Source organism: Malania oleifera, chromosome 1, assembly GCF_029873635.1.
Source record: "Malania oleifera isolate guangnan ecotype guangnan chromosome 1, ASM2987363v1, whole genome shotgun sequence".
Taxonomy (NCBI): Eukaryota; Viridiplantae; Streptophyta; class Magnoliopsida; order Santalales; family Ximeniaceae; genus Malania; species Malania oleifera.
This window is the reverse complement of record NC_080417.1, coordinates 128,007,695-128,030,169: the sequence shown is the minus strand read 5'-3', so window position 1 is coordinate 128,030,169 and position 22,475 is coordinate 128,007,695. Positions and strand designations below refer to the sequence as shown.

The 22,475-nt window shown below is 32.6% G+C and overlaps 1 protein-coding gene across 1 annotated transcript; it reads left to right on the top strand.

Annotated features, from left to right (window-relative positions):
• Nucleotides 1–14,694: 14,694 nt before the first annotated feature.
• On the top strand, nucleotides 14,695–21,625 carry LOC131151171 (uncharacterized). Its single transcript, XM_058102424.1, has 4 exons — nucleotides 14,695–15,015; nucleotides 15,978–16,100; nucleotides 20,778–20,897; nucleotides 21,405–21,625. Exons 1-4 carry the CDS (start codon nucleotides 14,979–14,981, stop codon nucleotides 21,467–21,469), a joined length of 345 nt encoding a protein of 114 aa, XP_057958407.1. The 5' UTR covers nucleotides 14,695–14,978; the 3' UTR covers nucleotides 21,470–21,625.
• Nucleotides 21,626–22,475: the final 850 nt, after the last annotated feature.

Here is a 22,475-nt window from a genome sequence, read left to right as displayed (position 1 = left end):
AGGCTAGAAAATACCTATCGAAAAATGTCTCTTTAAACCGCTCCCATGTCATCTCCACGGGTACTGTCCTCTGCTGCTCTAAAAGTTTCACTGCCAACCACCATCTCTTGGCCTCCCCAATCAGTCTATAGGTAGTATATAGCACCCTCTGCTCCTCCAAACACTACAGTACTGCAAACACTTTCTCGATCTCCTGCACCCAGTTTTCAGCGACTGCAGGATATGTTCCTCTTGAGAAAGTCGGAGGATTCATCTTAATGAATTTCTCGATCAAGCTACCGTGGCCTGCTGATGGACCCCCCTGTTCCCTTGAGCTTCTGGCAATTTCGGCCATGACTTGCTATGCCACGCTGTGCAAAACTACATCTGAATCACCGCCCGCAGTGCTTGAGGGTCCCACACCCTCATTCCCACTAGCGTGGGCACTACTACAACCAAGGTCCATCCTGAAAAACAAGTAACTTAACTAAGAACCCCTTCACTATACATATCATCCAACTCATATAATATATTCTCCTAATTAATTTATCACTCCTGATCTTAATTCAAGGTTCAATCCTGCAACCTAGATACCCAACCCAACGATAGTTTACCATGACTTTCCTAAAATCGTCACCCCAGGAAAATCACACAAACCACCACGGAAGTCCTGCATCTAGACTACAAAACTAGACCTCAAATTCCCTTCTCCTATACTCTGGTATTATTACGGCTACATTCTAGAGTCTACAAAACCTCGTATCCTAGACTCTGATACCAAACTGTAACGACCTGCTTATCTACTCATATAATAGAAGTAAAATAAAAAAAAATAAGTCAACCCAAACCCGTGAGTAATGGGGACACTAGTCATTCATAGCGGAACCTAAGCAGCAGTAAATATAAATTATATTTTCAAAACCATAAAATACATAATACCAGAGTTAACTATAAACCATCACGTTCTGTATTTATATACAATCTCCAAAATACCCAAAAACACCAAAAAGTATTTCCTAGGATCCTACAACAAAAATAGTTGATCCTAACGCAATACTTACCCTCCTAGCGGGGTAACTCAATAAACTCAATGGAAGCCACACTCCGCTGGTCTTTCTAGGTTTCCTGAAAATCATTTAATGTTCGAGGGTGAGACACTTCTCAGTAAGGCAAAATAAAAAACACAGTTGTGTGATAACATGAATATTTAATGTAATTATACATATATAGTACATTTCATATATCTGTAAACATTCATCATAACATACTGGACCATCATATACTTTCGTATTTTCTAATAAATCATATCGTTCATAAAATGTCTGTTATAACTGATAATACTGAAAACATACCTAAGATGAATAGCTAGCTGATGTCATGTATTACCCACCATGACGGGTTGTGCAGCCCGAAGGCGGGACCCGACAATGGCTGGTCGAACACTGTCAAGTCAAAAATTTCTGTAAGTATGATGGGCCCACCACACCCTGGTCCTGACTACCAGGTGGACATCTACAACTCTACACTGAAAGCTACATCGACTATCCATCTCCCACCCTCTCGTAAGGTGGTTAGCACCAATCTGAACATAGATATCTGATCTATAAGCTACGGTACTGTGCTCCTATACTGAACTAAACTAACATCCGGGTTATGATAACATTTAGTACATGATAATATAGCATTTAACATAAATGGATTGATAGCATTTCTATACTTTCATAAATATGGCCTCGTGTCGAACATTTTGTAAATACGGCCTCGCGCCAAATATTTCATAAATACGGTCTCGCACCGAACATTGCATAAATACGGCCTCACACCGAACATTTCGTAAATACAGCCTCGCGCCGAAAACATATAACATACACGGCCTTGTGCCGAAAATCTCATACATATCATTCTGAGTAAATAAGTCATTTATCATATACTTCAAAATTATCATATACTGCATTATTTCATAATTCCTGAAAACATGTTTATTCATAAAATTGCCATATCATAATACTTTTCATGAAAGTAATATTCATGTCACACAAAACTAAGTAAATTCATACATTTCATTCTAAAATCGCATTTTCTATATAACAGCAGTATTTTCCCAATATGCATTTTTACCATAATATATCAATATAATACATGTTTTCCTGAAAATTAATTTGCTGATAAATAATAATAAATTGCATGGAAAATAACTGCTTTAATTTATTCCCTCACCTGACACTGAGAAAACCCCCTAAAAACGCTCGTCCTGCACCCGCAGGGTTCCTCATTCAACACCCTGAATTCAACAAATCCCAAAACTAAACTTCAGTATTTTCTGGTGCAAAACATTTCCTATAACTACGGAAAACCCAAATTCTAAATAAAATGTCTTACCTCAACTTAGGGATGAATTTCAACTTGCTTCCACCAACGATCCACTCCAGCAGATTTTGAGAGAACTTCCCAAAAGCGTCGTGGTGGCCTCAGATCGTCGATCCAACGAACGATAGAGCCAAAATCGAAGAGAGAGGAGAGAGAAACCGTAGGGAGAGAGAGAGAGAGGGAGTGATTTCTGATTTTCTTCTGTGTTAAAACCGAGTTTTACACTATTTATACTAGTGGCTTCGTCGACGAGTCACGTCACCTCGTTGACGAGGTCAATAGTAAATTCGTCGACGAGTTCTTCCCTTCATCGATGAAATTCAAAGTTGCCCCCAAAACCTCTCAATATCTTCTCGTCGACGAAACACACCCTTGTCGATGAGACCCTATGTTGTCCTCGTCAACAACTCCCTTGTATTCATTAGCGAGTCCTTGATTAAATTCCTCTGTTATTACTCTCAAAGTACAATGTCATCGACGAACACTTCACGTTCATCGACGAAGTCTGCTACCTCCTTCTGTTTCTGTTTCCATTTCCCTACCTCTTTATTATTTAAATACCATTATTCTTCAGATCATTACACTTTGATTGAATTCTTGAGTTTCAATTTGTCTTTGAATATTTCAATATCGTTATCCCTACTCTTACTTGTAGAACCTTTAATAAATATTTAATTAATTTGCTAATTTTAATTTTCTTATAAATTATTCAATAAACAATTAATGTTGACCCAATGCCTCAAATGGGACCACCACCGTGACCACCCAAACACCAACAACAAGCTAACTAACATATTTAACTAGCTGACTAATGCTTGACACCAATAATAGGGTTAAACACTGTTTAGAAATGAATAAGATTGATAAGGTTAAGGCTAAGATAAACCAAAGCAAATCTCATTAAAAGATTTAATTGAGTAAATAAAAAAGATAATAGCACTAAATGACTTTGATACCAACACAACCCAAGTACATAGTAAAGGTTTTAAACAAAATTTTAAAAATAAAAGACAAGAAAATTAACATGAAACAAAGGTTGAATATACTTTCTTAGCAAAGTATTTTTACGAAAGATTGAATAATTATACTTATAGTGAGAGAATGTAAAAACTTTAACACAGACTCCTTTCACAAAGGCTTTCAAAACATTCATTGTCAAAAAACACTAATTTGAAAGAGACTTCTTACATACAAATATGATCTATTTATAGATGAAAACAGACAGACTTCAATAGGTTTGAAGTTCATGAAGACCTGATATCGTGAACCTAAACAATTGGATGGATAAGTCTCATATTATAATTGACCTTGATAGCAAGAAGTTTCAATTATTCAAAGGACTTTAGCGAAAAGTTTGAATTATTGAGAAACTCTTTAGAGGCACTAGTGGGGTAGGTCTTGTAAGAAGTTAAAAAGTATTTGTTTAATTGATGAGAACCATCATCATATCAGAATCAGTCATGTCAAATCATCAAGAACATTAAACTGAATGCAGAAGCATACCTGAATCCATAGCGTTTTAAAATATGCCGAGTCGTGTGGATGGCTTTCCAAATCAATACGTAATGTTCAGAGAATTCCTTCTGCGTTCTCTGTATTCTCTTTTGGCGATGAGATAACAAAAGAGAAATTATAGAACCGTTCGTGTGATCTGAGAACCATAATCACTATATATATAACCGTTGGCCATATATGTGTATTTTCGTTTTCACCCATCATATTAAATGGAAATAACTATTAAAGTATCTACACATTAAAGGTTTACAACAGTTTCAGATACATTAAAACTCATTATAATCCAAAATAACCAATCACTTTTAAATAGGGCATCTCCTTATTAGACAATCCACAACACATAATTGTTTCACATATATGCCCATAATTGAATTTTGATCCAATGTCTTGCTATCTTTTGTTATTGCACATGCCCAACTTAATAATTAAAATAAATATTACTTTTTTTTTTGTTAATAAAATATTTTTTAAAAAAATATCATTGATTTACACGTAAAAAATCACATAACACAAAACTAAAACACACATATAAGTATTTCAAAAATATTTATGAAATTCAATTAATTAGAACTATGTTTGGAATGTAAAAGAGAGAGAGAGAGAGAGAGAGAGAGAGAGAGAGAGAGAGAGAGAGAGAGAGAGAGAGAGAGAGAGAAGAAATTTGCTTCATTTACAAGTAAGTTCTTAAGTGAATTCATTTGCAAAGAAAATCATGTGCTCAAGGTAGTACAAGTTAAAATGTGAACTCAAATTAATATTTATATTGAAAAAATATATTTTTTATAGAAAATTAATTATTACTTTTATTCGTGAAATTCATTTGCAAGCTTATCAAATCTGACTAGACTTATAATAGGAAGACCCAATTTTTTTAAATAAAATTTTAATTCCTTAATTAGAAAATTTTCAAATAATATATTAAAAAATAAAAAATTATAAAATTTAATTAATTAAAATTTATAAAATTTATTTATTTTAAAATGAATTCTAAAGTTTTATTTTGAAAGTTAATCTTTTCTATATATCAATATTATTTGACTGAATTTCTAAATCATAGTTTTTTTTCAACCTTAAATTGAATTATAGTTGAACGTGTGCCATCAAGTAGTGTCTTCTAAGTCTATTTTGTGTCAAGTTATTGGATATAATTTATCGAATAACTGATGTACATATATTAAATATATTTAAATGTGGTATGCAGTTCTTTAACTTTTGCATCATATATTACATATTTTTTCCCTTCAGTACAAATGTTTATTATACAAATTTTGATTCTAATTGATGCATGCTTTTAGTTGATTTTAAGAATTGAAAAATCAATCACCGTTAATTCTATTTATTCCGAATATTTCGTGCAGGTTTATGCATTTAGGAAAAAGGATTATAACAAATTTTTTTAAAGGGCCAAGAAAATATACTGCAATGTGTGTGAAATAAAAATTACCATAATGAAATGCAACATAAAAAACTATTTAACATGCATTTTTTTTTAAAAAAAAAATTAGCTTATAGAACAAGTTAATTGAGGTATTAAGTGTCTTAATTAATAGAGATTCAATATAATTTAGTCATCGATTATAATGTAAAATAGCTAGGTTATATACTTAAATATTATGCAAACTTACTATTACATTTTCCCTAATCATTGTTGCTAGCACCTAAATGTTGATTTCATTATCAAAGAGGAAGAAATTGTCTATTGTTGATCATGCCACATGATTCATATTTATTTTTAGAACCTGTCTACCATCTCTTATTTTGAAGTCTGCTAGTGTCAAATTGAAAATTCCTTTAAAATTAAAAGAATGCAAACATTAGTCAATCAAAATTTTTAAAAATTAAAATGAAAATTGGGACTTCAATTTTGAAAATGTGAATGTAATTTTTTATTTTTAAAATTATTTAAAAATAATTTCAAAATTAATATATCAAGTTTTTTTTTTGATAATTTTGAAATAAGAAAACTGAAGAATAATACCTATTTTTTTTTATAAAAAAATCAGATATAATTTTATCTTTACTTCAATTTTCAAAAATTAAGAAATGTATCTTTATTTATATTGTAACGACCTGCTTAATTAACATAATTTTTTTTTTAATAATAGCAAATAACATACTCTGATACCATGATATTAACCTAAGCAGCAGGAAGCAGAAGTCATACAAACATAACCATAAACCATTATATACAATACAAAAACCAATACCAGAGTGTTACCATTTTCCCCAAGATACACACATAACACTGTTTTTCCAAAATACCCTCAACTAGTTAGGGTAAACAAAAACCCTCCACTGTACTCACTTTGCTGTCAGGGCACTACAGACGCCCCTCTACCTGCGAGTCTGATCTGCTCGCCTACCTGGATCACTTGAAAAAGGTTTCAACACTAGGATGAGCCAACGCTCAATAAGACAATATATGCTATTACTAGTGTGTAGCAAATGAGTTATCATATCATAAGAATCCGTTTGCATATAATCATGTAAATCTGGATCTATAAATACCGTACAAATCATAATATTCATTACTATTTTCATGTCATTTAACACATCTGTATTTAAGTTACTATTCAAAACACTTCTAACATACATAAGTAATTCCCTTGTTTCTGTAAATCAGAATATACATAATAATAATAACTGTAAACTTTCCCCTGTGATTATCTGTATGTCATGATTTAACCCCTCATGACAGGGTTGTGCGGCCCCCAGGCAGGATCTACACTGGCTGGCCGACCAGGTAAATCACTATACTCCCTCGATCGATCTGCCCACCTCCACCTATATCTGATAGGGAGCCTGTCCACGTCAAGGACACTATATGATCGACCTACAGCCTATTATCTGAATAGGCAATTGCACTCTGTAAATTGTAAATTGTATGTAGCTACGGTACCGTACTTTGTAATCTGTATGGTCCAACAGGGTCTAATACTATATACATATTCATATATACTCTTTCACTGTTTTCATCATGTTTTCAAAATTACCATAACGCTATCTTTTTGTACATTCTATAACTGTAGCATCTCGATGCTATCTCTGTATAACTATCTATATATTCTGTAAATGCTCTGTCTATATACTTTGAATGTTATGGTAATAGAAAACGTGGCATGCTTTAAATTCTGTAAATCATAATACTGGAACTACGTAATCTTAATACTGTATTCGTAATTCGTATAATCATGGTGTTAAAATCCGTAAAATCATGGTACTGTAATTCACATAAACATAGCATTGAAATACATAAACTCATGAAATTACAATTCATAAAACATACTCCCATACTACATACATATTCTCAAGCCACACCATACTTGAGTACATAATTTTCATAAATAAATATACTGCATAATATTTAGAAATTTCCTAGCATAGCATATATCCCTTACCTTATCTCTGAAAAACCCCTATTGTACTCTAGCCTGATACCCGTAGGGCCTCGTACAAAACACCCTAAAACCAATATTTGTCAGAACTAAACATCAGTATTTTTCTGCTTGTATCATTTTCTATAACTACCACAAGGCCAAAAGGAAACTAAAAAGCCTTACCCTAAATTTGGGATGATTTCCAACTTCGATTTCCCGACGATCCGCTCCAGTAGATGCATAGAGAACTCCGCTAGGAGCTTCGTGGTAGCTTCGGATCGTCGATCCAATGACTGGTGGGGCCGAAAATGAAGAGAGAAGGGAGAGAGAGTCGTAGGAGGGAGAGAGCAGCGAGAGACATGAGAAATATCCCAAATTTTCTCCTTATATACTGCCAGATTCGTCGACGAAACACGTCATCTCATCGACGAGTTCTTCATTAAATTTGTCGACGAAAACCTATATTCATCAGGGAAATTCAAGCTGTCTCGGAACCCCTCTCGGTACTTTCTCATCGACGAAACCCTGTGTTCGTCGGCGGAATCCTTAAGGCCTTCGTCGACGAAACCCTGTATTCGTCAACGAAGCCTAACAAATTTTCTGAAATTTTGATTATTTAATATTATCTCCAAAATACAATGTAGTCTACAGCCTCCTTTTGTTTCTGTTTCTATTTCTATTTCTCTCCCTCTTAATTATTAAAATGCTATTATTTGGGTCACTACATATATGCTTTCAAAAAAATAAATATTATGATTTTATTTTTTTTAAATATGAAAAATGCTTAATTATATCTTTACTTCTAAATTGATTTGTTTTATATTTTCAATTTTTTTGATTATACACATGAAAAAATGTTGTATGGTCATAATTATATATTTATTAAATGACAAATTGGTTGTATCTTTATTTTTATAATTAATTTGTTTTTACATTTTAAAATTACACTAATCTTCGATGAGAATTTGGATGGCGAATACATATTTTTATATTTATTGAATCAAATTTTATTTACATTTATCTTTAAATTGATTTCTAAACTAATTTTATTTTGGGCCGTTAAGCCATTCAAAAATATTTTTGTTTTTCAATATTTATTTTTCCAAAGAATTGTAAAAAAAAAAAAAAGCTTATTTTTTTATTTTTAATATTTATATTAAAAAATTAGAGTGTAAAGAGTTTGTCTAAATGTGCAAAATAAATTTTTTTATTTTTATTGACTATGCAAAAATAAATTTTTTATTTTTTATTTTTAGATTTATAAATAATTACAAAAAATAATTTATTTTTCAATTTTACGAAACTTATAAGGTAACATTCGAAATCATGGAATTTGAGACTTAAATTTAAATTTGTGTAGATTTAAAATAAATTATATACACAATCCATACAAATTAAATTTTAAGATCCAAATTTTATACACTCACACATAAGGTAAAAATTAGAAATTTAGAAAAATAATGAGAATATGTCTTCAAACTTTTCTACGTAAATTCAAAATTTTTTTAAAATAAAGTAATATTTTTGTAATTATTTGAATTAAAAATTAAATTATTTTCACAAAGAAAATAGTACCAAAATTGTTTATTATTATTCATTAATTTCATGCAAAAGTTGTAAAAGTAAAAAATTAATTAAAATTTTGTAATTTTTTAAAAACTAATTAAAATTAAAAATACAAATTATTTTTCACAACTAAATAGACCCTAAACTTCTAGTAAATTTTTTGATAGTTATTATTAGGGAAGGGTGATGTTTTATAGAGTTAAGAGGCCCCCCCACTTTTCTAATGTGGGAAAATGCTTGCCTAAACCTTCCTTGCTAGTGTACTATTGCAGGACAAAACTCTTCTTATAAAATTATTCGATTGAAGTATTTTGTGAGAACTTTAAGCTCTCAATTTTTTTATAAAGCATTATTGTCCCTTCAAATGAGTATAACTTTGTACTAGTTTAGGCAAAAGATTAAAGTTACGAAGCCAAATCATACCATGAGATTAATAGAAAATCAAACAAGTTAATATCAACTGACACTAAATAGACATGATTTTCATTTTTGATGCAAAATGTCGTTCAAAGCACACTTGACATAAGGGTAAAATGGTTTTGCTAAGCCCCTACGACATGGTGTGATGGAAAGACATCAGTAAGTAAGAAGGAGCATCAGGAGTTCAATTTCAAGTAAATACACTCATGGAGCCAGCAATACCTGTGGATGGTGAGAGTTTACTCTGTGAGCCAGCGGGGATCATGGATGGTGAGAGTTCGCTCTATGAGCTAGTGGAGATTGTGGATGGTAATGGAGATGTGTCTCGAGAGTCGAGTTGGGCGAACGTCCAACTGATGCACAGAAGTCGTGTCCGCATTCGAACTTTACCCTAATCAGTGAGACCTGGGGGCGAAACACGTTGATCCGTAGGTTTGGTGCTGCACCAGGGAGTCCAAAGGGTTCGTTGGTAGCTAGAGTTCCTATGTAAATAAAAAAAAAATTGGTTTTGCTAAAATCAAATAATTTTACAATTCGTTTCACTTTTTTTTACCCTTATATATACATATATATATATATATATATATATATATATTACAAAACCCAGAAAAACATATTTTAATTGTAACGCCCCGATTTTCGTTCAATTTTTTTTCTCAATAATAAATAAATAATCACACGTCATCCATAACATTCACAAATCGGTCACGTCAACAATCCTACTATCATTCGTACGACCTAACCCGCATTGGGTACCAGTTAAAAAAGTTATTTTATTATTCAACCTAACAGAGGAAGACAATATATACATATCAGTCAGAATACAATACCTAGAGTATCAATATATACATATATACAATACTATCTCATACCTAAAAAAAATACAACCCTAGTCCAAACTCACCCTGTATATCAGGGTTCCAGCTCCCTACTATCATAGAACTCTATCACCTGGTCTATCCCTATTCCCTGAAAAATTTAGATAATTTGGGTGAGATACATCTCAGTAAGAAGGAATAAATTATTTACAGTGTGTGGTCATATGAGTTCAATTATAATACACTTTATTTTTCAAATCATCATTTCATTTAAGAAAATATACTGATATACACATTCTCATAATCATATAGATATATAATACAAGCTTTTATAAGCTTTAAAAATCATTTCTCAAAATCAATCATTCTAACACATTTTTACCTATGAAGTTCCTAAGAATAGGGAAGATTACCCACCCATACAGGTAACTTCACTTTGCCCTAACACGTTATGCAGTCAGATATGACCACATCTGATACCTATCATTGCACTCACCTTACTTAGTAAGCCCTAAGGCGGAAAGTCTCACTTCGCCTCAATTATATATGTCGTTAACTCACATAGTTCATTTCTCATATTTAACATTCTTTATTTCTCAATTTCCGTTATTTCTTTCATTTATCATTTTAGTCAATGTTATCATTCTTTTACTTTTGGTTTCCATTTTACTTTCTGGCTCATGAGTATCCACGGTGTCAAATACCAACGTCGCGTTTGTAACTCATGGCCATCCTGAGGATCTTTCTATCCACGTCATGCTTCCCCCCATGGTCAAGGTTGTGCGGCCCAAAGGCTGGATCTAACCGGCGTTGGCTGACCCGGTTAGATCAAATATCATATCACATATCGCGTCTGTAGTATGACTGACTAGCCTATAACCCTGATCCGGACTTAGGGGGCCCAACAACCCTACACAATGGCATAGTCGTCTGTCACGCCACACGCTCCAAGAGTTCGTGTGGTTGCACTAACACCACTAGCAAAGGTACCGTGTTCAATATCATAACCATCCAATAGGGTTTACCACCACATACCCGTATTCATTATGCGGTATTGATATTTTATCATTCATATTTCACGTATTTCCACATTTCTCATTTTCATATTGCAGAATTAACATTGCAATATTTTCATTTCACATATTCACATTTCAATATCAATATTCTCAACACATTTTATCATTTAAATGATATTTTCTCAGTTCATAATTCATCTCATCTCATACTATCATATACATATCTTATTTCACAATTACTCAATATTTCTCAAAACACGTTTCCATATTTCACATTTCTTCATTTTCTCAGAGAATACATTTCTTGCACATTTCACTTTCATCATTTTCCCACATTTCAATTCTCATATTAAAACACATTTCAGTATCACATATTTCATAGGGTGAATCATCTAACTCAATTTAAACATTTCTCAATATAAATCATATGTCACACAAATTTCATCTGATATTTATATCATAATAAATTTCAGGTAAAATAACATACATCATTTTCACATATTTTTCAACCCATAATTTTCATAAAAAGACTGTTATAATTTATTTCCCTTACCTGACTTACTGAGAGTTTCGTTAGAATCCCAAATCCTACGCCTTTGGCGCCTGAAATTCAACTCCTGCAATTTGCATTTTTTCCAGGTTAATTAATCTATTTCTCTAAAATAATACTCATCTAACCTTCCCTAGGCTCCATATACCTCAAATTAATATTTAAACTAACATTTAACAGCCTCACTTAATTTTCTTAATTTTATCTGCGGGTCCCAAAATTACACCCGCGGCACTCATCTGGATCCTAAATTCAAGAAATCCTACTTCAGCTCCAGATGATCAATATTTTAACATTTCTAAATTAATGCTATTTAATTAAAAATAAGTCTTTTAATAACCCTCGTACCCCAAATTTGGGGTTTTGGCCCGACACACCCACGAGAATTCCGTCCCGCTAGACTTGAAGAGAATCATCCCTAAATTCTCGTGGTGGTGTTCGTTCGCCAATTGAGCTTATAATTTGCAAAAAATTAAAGAAAAATGGAAAATTTGCTTACCCTAGGGGATACACATACGCCGCTCCTACCACCGCTTCGCTCTAGTAGAATTGCAGTAGCGGAGAATGGAGTCCAGTGGTATCTTCGAATTTTCAATCGAGCGAAAATTCGTCACGAAATCGAGGAGAGAGGGAGAGAGAATGAGAGGAGAGAGAGAAAGAGGACCTGCGCACAGGAAAAAGAAGAAAAGCAGAAGAAGAAGAAGAAGAAGAAGAAGAAGAAAGAAGAAACAAAACCAAAAGAAAAGAAAAAGTTTGAATCTCCTGAAGCTTCTGGCTTCAAGAGAATAATAATAATAATATATTTAATTAATATTAATAATAATATATTTTATTAATAAAATAAAAATAAATTTTAATTAAATTTTTTTCTTTTTTTTTTAAATCATATTAATTAATTAATATTAATATTAATATTATTATTATTATTATTATTATTATTTTTTTTTAGAATCATTCCACTAATCTTCTATATCACTTTTTGGGGTTATTACACTAATAGTGATAGAACGAGAGTAAAACTGGAAGCACAAGAAACCAATTCCCTATTCGTCTCATCCTTCACACTTTTAAAATACAAAGATGAAGTTAATTTGAACTATGGTGGTTTGTGTCGGTGGAGAACTTTTTTTGGAGGCACTAGTGGGTAAAATCCCTATCTTTTCTACGAGTAAACTCAGTGGTTAGTATTAGTTGGTGAGTCCAACTAACCTTAAAGCTTGAATTATTAGTGGAGTATTGTGGTTGGAGTCGTGAAAAATTGGACTCATCTAATATATAAAAATAACTTAGAATAGAGGATTTTTGAACCTTTTCAAGGTGTGTACGTGACATTGTTTTATTTTTATTTTTTATTATATTTAAATATGACAATGTAGACTTCTTTTACATTTCTTCCTTTGTTTTGTACAAACATGATTAACATGACATTAAAACGTGATTAACATGACATTAAATTGTATTTTAATTATTATTTTATTAATATTGACAATACCATGTGATGCTTTTCAAATTTCATGGTTAACTTTTCATTTGATGCACGAAAATCAAACTATCACAACCAAACATTGTTAAAGTTCTCTCTCTTGTTCTTTTCGGGTTCATAAGTTTTAGTTTCACGTGTTTGTTACATTTTTTCCCCTAAATTATCTCTCACGACTAATTTTTTTTAATCATAAATTCTTTATTAATTTTGTTTTTCTAATCATAGATTCTTATTTATGCTATGAATTTTATACTTATAAACTATAGTCCCTGATGAATAAAATCTACTTTCAAGTTCTGAATTTTTATTTTTATAGTTGATTTTCCATGAATTGAAAGTATTTGATTTAAAAACATTTGTACATTCATGTTAGGTCATGCAAACTTTATTTATTTATTTATTTATTACATAAGAACTCCAACTACCAACGAGCCCTTTGGACCCCTGGGACGGCACCAAACTTACGGATCAACGTCCTCTGCCTCCGGGTCTCACTGATCAGGGTAAAGTTCGGATGCGGACATGACTTCTGTGCATTGGTTGGACGTTCGGCAAAACATATGACAAAGTGTATATTATATTATGATACATTATTTTGATTGCGGGCATATGTCATAATGTGTTGTGTATATTAAACTAATGCATTTGCACAATATTAAAAAATGTGTACATGTAAAAAATTAAAATCGTAGTAATCAATCAGTAACATTATTAACATTGCAGTAGTGAATTAGTAACATTATTATTTTTAATTATAATTTTATGATATCATTTGTAAGAATCACTATATTTGCAATTTTAAGTTTGAAATTTTAATTTGTTTCATTTTTAATTCATGAGTAATTAAACAATTTAAAATCAAATAACAAGTTAAGTATATAAAATATAAATTATTATAAATTAATATAGGAAGTAAAATATATTTCGAAAGACTATAGACACTAACATGTTATGTTGTATCAAGTGCATGATTCAAGTTGGAAAATTGATAAGCAAAATATTGAAGAAAAATCTAACATTTTAAGGATAAATATTAAAATGTCTACAGATAATGATAGAGATGATACAATAGATAATTTTTTTTTGATTGATATGATAATAATGCAATATGATTGAAAAATTAAGTACAGATTGATTAGTTTATAATTATTTAATTATAATTGTTATTGAATAGACTTGTGTATGTTTAAATTCATAAAAGATAAATACATATATACATACATTATATTGAAGATTAAGTATTCAAATAAATATATTTTATATTTTTTTTTTACCAATGTATTATCATTTGTTGCAACTATTAATATTAATACTTTAGTCCTATGCTTTTGAAGGATTTGTTATTTTTATGAATATCATTAAAGTTCAAATTTATAAAATAATATTTAATAATATTTATTTTTATTGATAAAGAAATTATAACAATATTTTATAGAAAAATTTTAATATTTTTCACTGAAAAATTATATGATATATTGACTTTATTTAATATTCTTAAATTTTGAATGACGTATGAAAAATTGATTTAAATTATTAGTTATTAATAAAAAATTAATTAATAATTAATTAATGATTGGCTGGCAAAGTCGCTGAGACCCGAACCTGTGGCAGAAGAATACACCCAGCAAAACCCACATTGCGGCACTAGTCCAAGGCACCTCTCTCTCTCTCTCTCTCCTGCTCATTTTCTCGGGGGCAACCCCTTTTGACCTCCGTCACTCCTCCCCGATATCCCCGCAGGACGCCGGGAAAAGTGCCGGAACCCTACCCGGGAACTAGGTTCCTGATTGCGCGCAGTGGAGCTCCATCATGAGTTTTCTCTCAATGCTGATTTTCTGAGCTTTATAGAACCGGAGCTTAGGGATTCTTCGTGTAAAAGATAAGACGATGGGTTGTGCTGGATCTTCTCGAGCCAAAGGAGATGGTGGGAGTTCATCTTGCTATTTCTTGTTTTCTGTAGCTTATCTGATTCAAGACTTTAGCTTCCAGGGGAGTTCATATATATATATATATATATATATATATATATATATATATGATTTTGATGTTCTGGTACGGTTCTCGAATGTGTTTGAGTCGGAGCAATCTTTGTTAGTCCAAGATTGATTGCTGCTCTCTTTTTCCTCCTCTCTCTCCGCTTCTCTCAAATTTTTTAGTTGAGCAGACCCACAGTCTGATTTGGGATAAAATTTGAATTGGGAATTTGAGATTCTCGATGTAATTTGGAGTTTTTTTGAATTTTTTTGTTTGAAAAGATAAAACACAGCTGTTTGAATCTTGTTAATATTTTTTTTGGGGGAATACTTGGACGAAGTGTTTTGGAAATCCAATTGAAATTGCTGAATCTTGGACAAGAATTTAATTCATTGAAAACTTATGCAGTCCAAATTTACTGTTGAATTCAGCAATTTAGACAAAGTTAGGCTTAACCTAAGAAATTTGCCGGCTAATTTGCTCTCATTTTGTATTAAAGAAATTCATGGATCCACGGAACTACGATAAGCATCTTTTATAAATTATGGTTTTGTGAGTTGGTTTGGTGTCATTGACTTTTGTAAATTTTTAAAAATTTTTAAATATATGTCTATTAATAGGAAAAGGGAATAAAAATGTGAAAAAAAGGAAATCTGAAGAGAAAGAAACTCCTAAGCAGCAGACATGTCACTAACCAAATCAAGAAGAGATTCAAAATGAGCCACTTCCTTAGTTAGAAAGGTTCTTTGCTTGAATTAAATATATACTAACAATTTTCAAGTTGTCTATGTTGCGTGGTAAGAACTAATATTATTGGATAAGTGGTTTGACAGTTCAACACATGATTAGTTATTGATGTTTTGATTTTAACTATTAAATGCTAACGTAATACTTGGACTTTATCATTTGTAGGGACTGTAAAAAAGATCCGAAAGCCAAAACCTTGGAAGCATCCTGATCCCATAACTAGAATTCAGCTTGTAAAAATGCGTGATGAGTTTTGGGACACTGCTCCTCACTATGGTGGGAGGAAAGGTATTTTTCACCTGTACTGTTCAATCCCTAATGATTCTTGCTGTAATTTCATGTGAGGCAACATCAGCAGTTAGATTCGCTGGTATAAACCTGAACATGATTAATTTGCATTCAATTCTATCATAACAAAGATGGAAATTCATTTCATCACGGGAAACAAAAGCCACTTTGTTGTCATTAGGCAAATTAAAGAAAGTAATGAGTGACAAAAAAATCTGCAGTGAAATCCAGTGAAAGTTGAAAAATGCACTTGAAGATTTATGTTGATTTTTCTTCAAGTTTAAGGTGGGATGAATGTCGAGGAATGTCCTTTATTTTATTTTATTTTATTTATTGGTTTTGGGGGTTGGGGTGTCTATTGTCGTACAGATTGAACATCAGGGAAAGACATTTCAACAATGGGGAACAAGAATGGGAAACTCTTATTCTTTGATTGTTCTTTGTGTATTGTTGAAACCCATTCAAGTGTTGATGATGATTGGATTCTGGAAGATAGTTTTTGCTTGTGTCTGTCCTACATTGATGTAATGCTACTGGTTATTAAGAAAAAAGCTTCGTATTTCTCATGTGATGCAGTAGAGATTTCTTGGATTTGTTATCTAGTTTTCTGTATTGCATTGAAGAGTTTCTCTTGAAATTTTAGCACTTGTTTCAGTTGTTCAATTGTTTAATTCCATTTAGATTTTATTTATTGTTTTTATTTTGTTATTATTTTTGGGTCTCATCTAACTTGCACAAGAACATATTCTTTTTTTTTTTCTGATCTCTTATTTCTTTCGTTTATTGATTCCATGGGAATGGATTTCTTATAGAGGACTAAATCTTTTTGATTAATTTATACTGTTTCAAATGAAGGATCAATCCTCTGAAGGCTCTGATCTTTTGTGAGGACATATCATCTTCCCCACCCCTCACCCCACCCCACCCACCACCCCACTCTTTCCCTCCCGCCCAAAAAAAAAGAGGCTAGTTCAAGGTAAAAAATCTTATTTACGCTTGGTACAAGTATGCAGTGCACACACACATGAAATAGTGTGCAAGCACAGAAAGAAGTCTATTTTTATTAATTATTGCTCCTACTATGCTTATCTTTCCTTTAGGTATTATAAAGCTTGTTTACAAATAACTACCTACACAATTGGGTGGCCATTTTTAGCCAAAAACAAGTAATAGTTTAAGAGCTTAGAAGTATAGTTTGAAGTATAAAATTCTGTTGTAACTTGTAAGATGGTTGAGCAAACTGAACACCTTATTTTGTGAGGTTCATTGGTCAAGGTATTGGTCATGTTCACATTTCAGAACATTCTTTTGGATTGTTTGGCAGGTTATACTATCTGATCTTCAAACAAATTGGAGGAGAGCACTTTGTAGTGTAGTTTTTGGGGGATGCTTATCTTCATCTTCTGTACTTCTGTTTAGTTATTAATGGATTTCTGTTATCTAATAAAACATTTGTATCTATGAAAAATATCATTTTCTTATTTATATCTCTGATGCTCTTGCTGTTGGCTCATAAAAATGAACACAACCCTTTTTAAGTTTCTGAAGGAAAACTATAATATAAGGAGTTTGGTTTGTTTCGTTTGCTACGGCAAGCCTAGTTGCTATTGCTGAGTTTACTTCCTAATACCGCTTGTTTAGTAAAAACATGCTGCCAGTCCTACTCTCATTTGTTTTTTGAGTGTCCTGGCCACTTTTTGTTGTGGAATCCAGCCATGGGCATTTTGAAGCCAACAACTCAGATTTGAAGGCAAAGACACAACTTTTCTGATCTTGGGCAACACATTAACTATCAACTCGGGTTAGTTTATCCCATAGACAATTTTATATAAGAAAGAAAAGGCCATATACAATACTTTGAAAGATAGGAACCAAAAATAGAAACAATTTCAGCAAAGCCTTTTATTATTATCTTTTTTTTTTTTTCTCTTGAAAGGTTCTTTGGATTTAAACTTTGCTTAACAGTTACAATTAAAATGCACGCATTTAGGAGCAATGTGTGGGCACAGATGTACAGAAAATAAAAAATAATGGATCATGAACAAAAGAAACAGGAGGAAAAAATGCACATATTTATGAGTAATTTTTTAAGTACTAAACTATGCACGAACTCCTGCATATGCTCTGTTACTGCCTTCGTGTTGCTGGAAGAATAAATAACCTTGAACAAGGGCTTTATAATCTTCACATATTCCTGCTGTTCCCTCCATAACAACTCATTGTTTTGTAATTGGGATTGCGAGTCACATAATACTTGCCCAAAGTCCAGAAATTTCCTGACTGTATAAAATTCCCAGGAACGATTCTGGAAACACCCATTGCAGATGGAGTTTGATAGCATATCCACCCGTTGGAGTTTGATAGCATATCCACTCACACTGCTCTTGTGAAAACACAATATTGTAGATGGTGGTCTATAATCTATTTCTTCCTTGTCACTGCAACAGAAGTAAGCACCTGCTTGAGATGTGTGCCACCCTCATTTCTCAAGACTGTTCAAGGTTAGGATGTTATCTCTTGCATGTCCTAGTAAGGATGCTTTGTTTTGGTGGTACTCTATGTAGTATGGACCCATATCAACTTCACCAGGAATTTACCTTTGCGGCTGGGTTCAAAGATCAATGAAAAGAAAAGAATTCAGAGTAAAGGTTTTATTCTGTCTTTTGGTCCAAATGAGCTTGTCTTTCCTTCCTCTATGCACTTTCACTTGGTAGAGACTTTTTTTTTTCACTTGGTAGAGACTTTGCATTTATGATATATGGAATCTATCTCCCTTTTAAATCATCTGCTAAAAGTAGGGTTTGAATGGTATAGTTGTTCCTCCAAAGTCAAAATGTCCTGCTCAGTATCATCTTTATTTGATGAGACAGCTTACCCCTCCGGGGCTAGCCCTCTATGCTTCCCGCCTCTGTGCTAACTTCTTGTGTTTGGGCATTGCTTCTTGCATTCTGCATCCTATTCTCTACATCTGCTGGAAACCATGGCATGAGGAGTCAAAGGTATGCAAAAGTTGGAACTTCAAGGCTATTTTACTTCTGTAAAAGTTCAGTTATGCATGATGAAGATGTATCTACATTTCATGCAATCTAGTTATGGGCTCTGGCATTATTATTAGTGTTGGCCAATGCTTAGTACCAATCAACTCTGTATCTCTTATTTATGGCTTCCAGGATTCACATGAGGAGCTGCGTGGGTAACTTCTGAAAGAGTTCTGGTTTTTAATTGATGTTTGTCAATTGTAAGTGGGTAATTCTTAGAAGTTATTGAACTCTTGTAGTGTTGGATGTCAACATCTATTGTCTTGCCTTGGGAGCACCTTGTAAGTATGTTTCTTTTGAGTTCAAATCTCCCAAACATTGTGATCAGAGTTATTCAGAGTACATAGATTCTAAAATGGGAGTAGGAGGGGTGCAAGGATAATTTGACCGTCTGTGCAGTTGACAATCCTGGCTGACCCTGCCCCTTGGTGAAGCCCTCAACATGGATGGCTAGGATAGTTGATTGCACGGGCAGTTGATTTCCTTACATTTCTCATGGGAGTGAGCTTTACTCAGATTTAATTCTCTTATAATTGAACTGTTGCTCCTGTTTCTTTTATGGATAGAGGATGAAGTCATTGTCATTCATCAAAATTTTATGAATGCTAATCCTTTTCATAACTGTTGCTCTGTTGAGTGGTTTCCTTGCGTAGTAGTCAATCTCTGTTAAAGCTGTATGCAGGTTCACATTATTTCAAGTGGTTGCTTCTTCTCAAACATCAAAATCTAGGTGTGCAGAAATGATTTTTGAAATATTCAAAGTTGGGCACAACTGAGTCTAGTCGTCTTTTTTCTTTTTTCTTGGGGTGGGGGTGAATTGTGACAAATACATTTTGCCCTTATTTTTTACCTTATTTTTCATTAAAATGTAGAAAATTTTTATGGTTGAGGAGCCCCGAACTTTGAATAAAATTTTTGGTTGGTTGTTGGCACCTTAATTATCCCCAAATTCTTGAATAACTAGTTGACCCTTGTTTGCTTACTTCGCACTTACATAACTTGATCCCCCACTAAAAGTCTAGCTCCACCCTTGGAGTTAGTGTCCTTGGATGGAGCAAACATTGCCAAACTTCATCTGGTGATTGTGTTCTTCGAAAACTGCCTATAGCTCATTTGGGAGAAAGTGGAAAGCTAATGTGGAACTAGATGATGCATGATAGATGTTATTGTTTTCCTTGCATTGTAGTTACGAAACCATGCTTTCTGCCTTCAATCAGTGGAGAAATGGTTAATCTGGGATGGAATTCCAAAAAAGCACAATCATGCTACATTCGAATTACTCTTCTCCAATAAGTCATTAATGCCAATATAAATAAGTCGTGGGAGAAAGCCACATCAATTTTTTAACACTGCATAGCCACATAATTAGTTGCTTCATTTAGAAGATCATAGCTCAACTTTTGATGGGACATTGAAGATCTTTTTGTTAGTGAAGTCAGGTAATTAGATATCCTGTCCATTTTGCTTTGATATCATTTATTTTGATGAGAATAAAAGGTGGTGAATGATTCTTTTATTATCCTCCTGGATTTTGTTGATTTTGCATTTTTGCCGAAAGGAGAAACAAGTTTTAAATTTTTTTTTGGAATCTCTTAGTGCATAAAGTTGAGGTATATTTAACTTTTTTGGTTGACACTAGAGATTTGGGATGCACTGCGAGCTGCAGCAGAAGCTGACATAGCCCTTGCACAAGCAATAGTGGAGAGCGCCGGTGTCATTGTTCAAAATGCTGATTTGACAATTTGCTATGATGAAAGAGGTACATTATCTGTGTTCCAGTATTTATAGTACCAAAACCTTTTCCAAAACCGCAGCGTGTTGCTTTCTTTATTGTGGAAAATTTTTCTACCCATACAACCTTAATACAATTTAGTGATACTCATCTTGGTCATATTTAGTTTGCTAAATGCCTATTTTTAGGAATTGAGTAGTTATAATAGAAAATTATGAAGCAAGTAATAATTTACTGTGAAATACACAATGAATAATTATTTTTGAATTTCACCGTGAAATGTTTATTCCTTTTGTATTCCGTATTGGCTGAAATAGTGAGGAATAATTATGTTCCACATTCTCAAATTTCACATTGTATTCTAATTTATTTCTTGTATGAATAGTTTTCCGCAAACTACCTTAGTTATGTTCTGGGTTCTCATGAATTTAAAGTTCTTTTTTTAACCCATTCATTTTGTTTTCTTTTGAGAAGTTTTCCATTTATTTATCTCTGTCCTGAATTTTCATCTGGCATGCCTGACAATTTTTACAGGTGCAAAATATGAATTGCCCAAGTATGTTTTGAGTGAGCCAACTAACTTGATCCGTGAGAATTGAATATGCAAGCAGAAGATATGTAAATGTGTATATTATTTTCATTCTCTTTTGTATCTTCTTTTAAATCTGGTTCACTCTCATGTAATTTCATTTGGATTTACTTTGTGATCTTTTCTGTTTCTTCGGTTAATTGAACAACCAAGAATGCAACATCAATTTTGCTCTTCTGTAGCATCCCATCTCATTTCTCAAAAAATGTGTTGGGAAAAACTGCACAGTTAAAAAGTCTTATAGGATCGCCCTTTAATCCTTAGCATTTTATTTTGGTATTTCACTCTTTAAACTTGCAATGAAATTCAATGCAATTCTTAATTGTTAAAATTGGCATTTCTACCCTGACATTTGTATGATAGAAACTTTGCAAATCATTGCTTTCTCTCTCTAAGTTGCAAAAAATCAACTTATTTTGAATTTTAAAGAGTTTTTATTTTTGTGTGCGCGCGCGCGTGTGTGTGTGTGTGAGAGAGAGAGAGAGAGAGTTTTTAATTGGGTTGGGTTTGGATGTGCAAAAAATGGTGACATCTGGTTTTGAGTTTCTATAGCCACCTATGAGCTAAACTATTAGAATTTGTTTTGAGGAAGACATAAATTTACAAGACAATTAGGTTGTGTTTGGGATACAGCTTTTAAATTTTGGATTAAGTTTTATGTAAATTTAGATGAAATTGAGTATAATTTTACATTGTATTTTGGTTCAAATTAAATTTTAAATTTGAATTTCTTGCTCATAATTGTATAGGAAAAGTTCCAAGTGATTATGATATTGATGGACAACAAATTACCAGATAAGAATAGACTAAAGCCGAAGATTTCTGGCCAGAAACTTGCGTCCCTGGCAGGCCATAGCTCCAGTTAGGCTAAAGTTGAAATCAAATCTCTTCGCCACAGTTTAATCCTTACAAGACACGATGTCAAAGAACCCATTGAAATTTTAATGGAATTTTCTCACTTCAAAGGCCTGGAACTTGAAAATTATTGAGGGAAGAAAAATATAAAAAATATTAAG

Coding starts and splice junctions, on each gene's coding strand:
- LOC131151171 (XM_058102424.1), top strand. CDS start 14,979: ATGGGTTGTGCTGGATCTTCTCGAGCCAAAGGAGATG. Junction 15,016..15,977: donor TTCTCGAGCCAAAGGAGATG/GTGGGAGTTCAT, acceptor TATCATTTGTAG/GGACTGTAAAAAAGATCCGA. Junction 20,898..21,404: donor AATTTGCTATGATGAAAGAG/GTACATTATCTG, acceptor CAATTTTTACAG/GTGCAAAATATGAATTGCCC.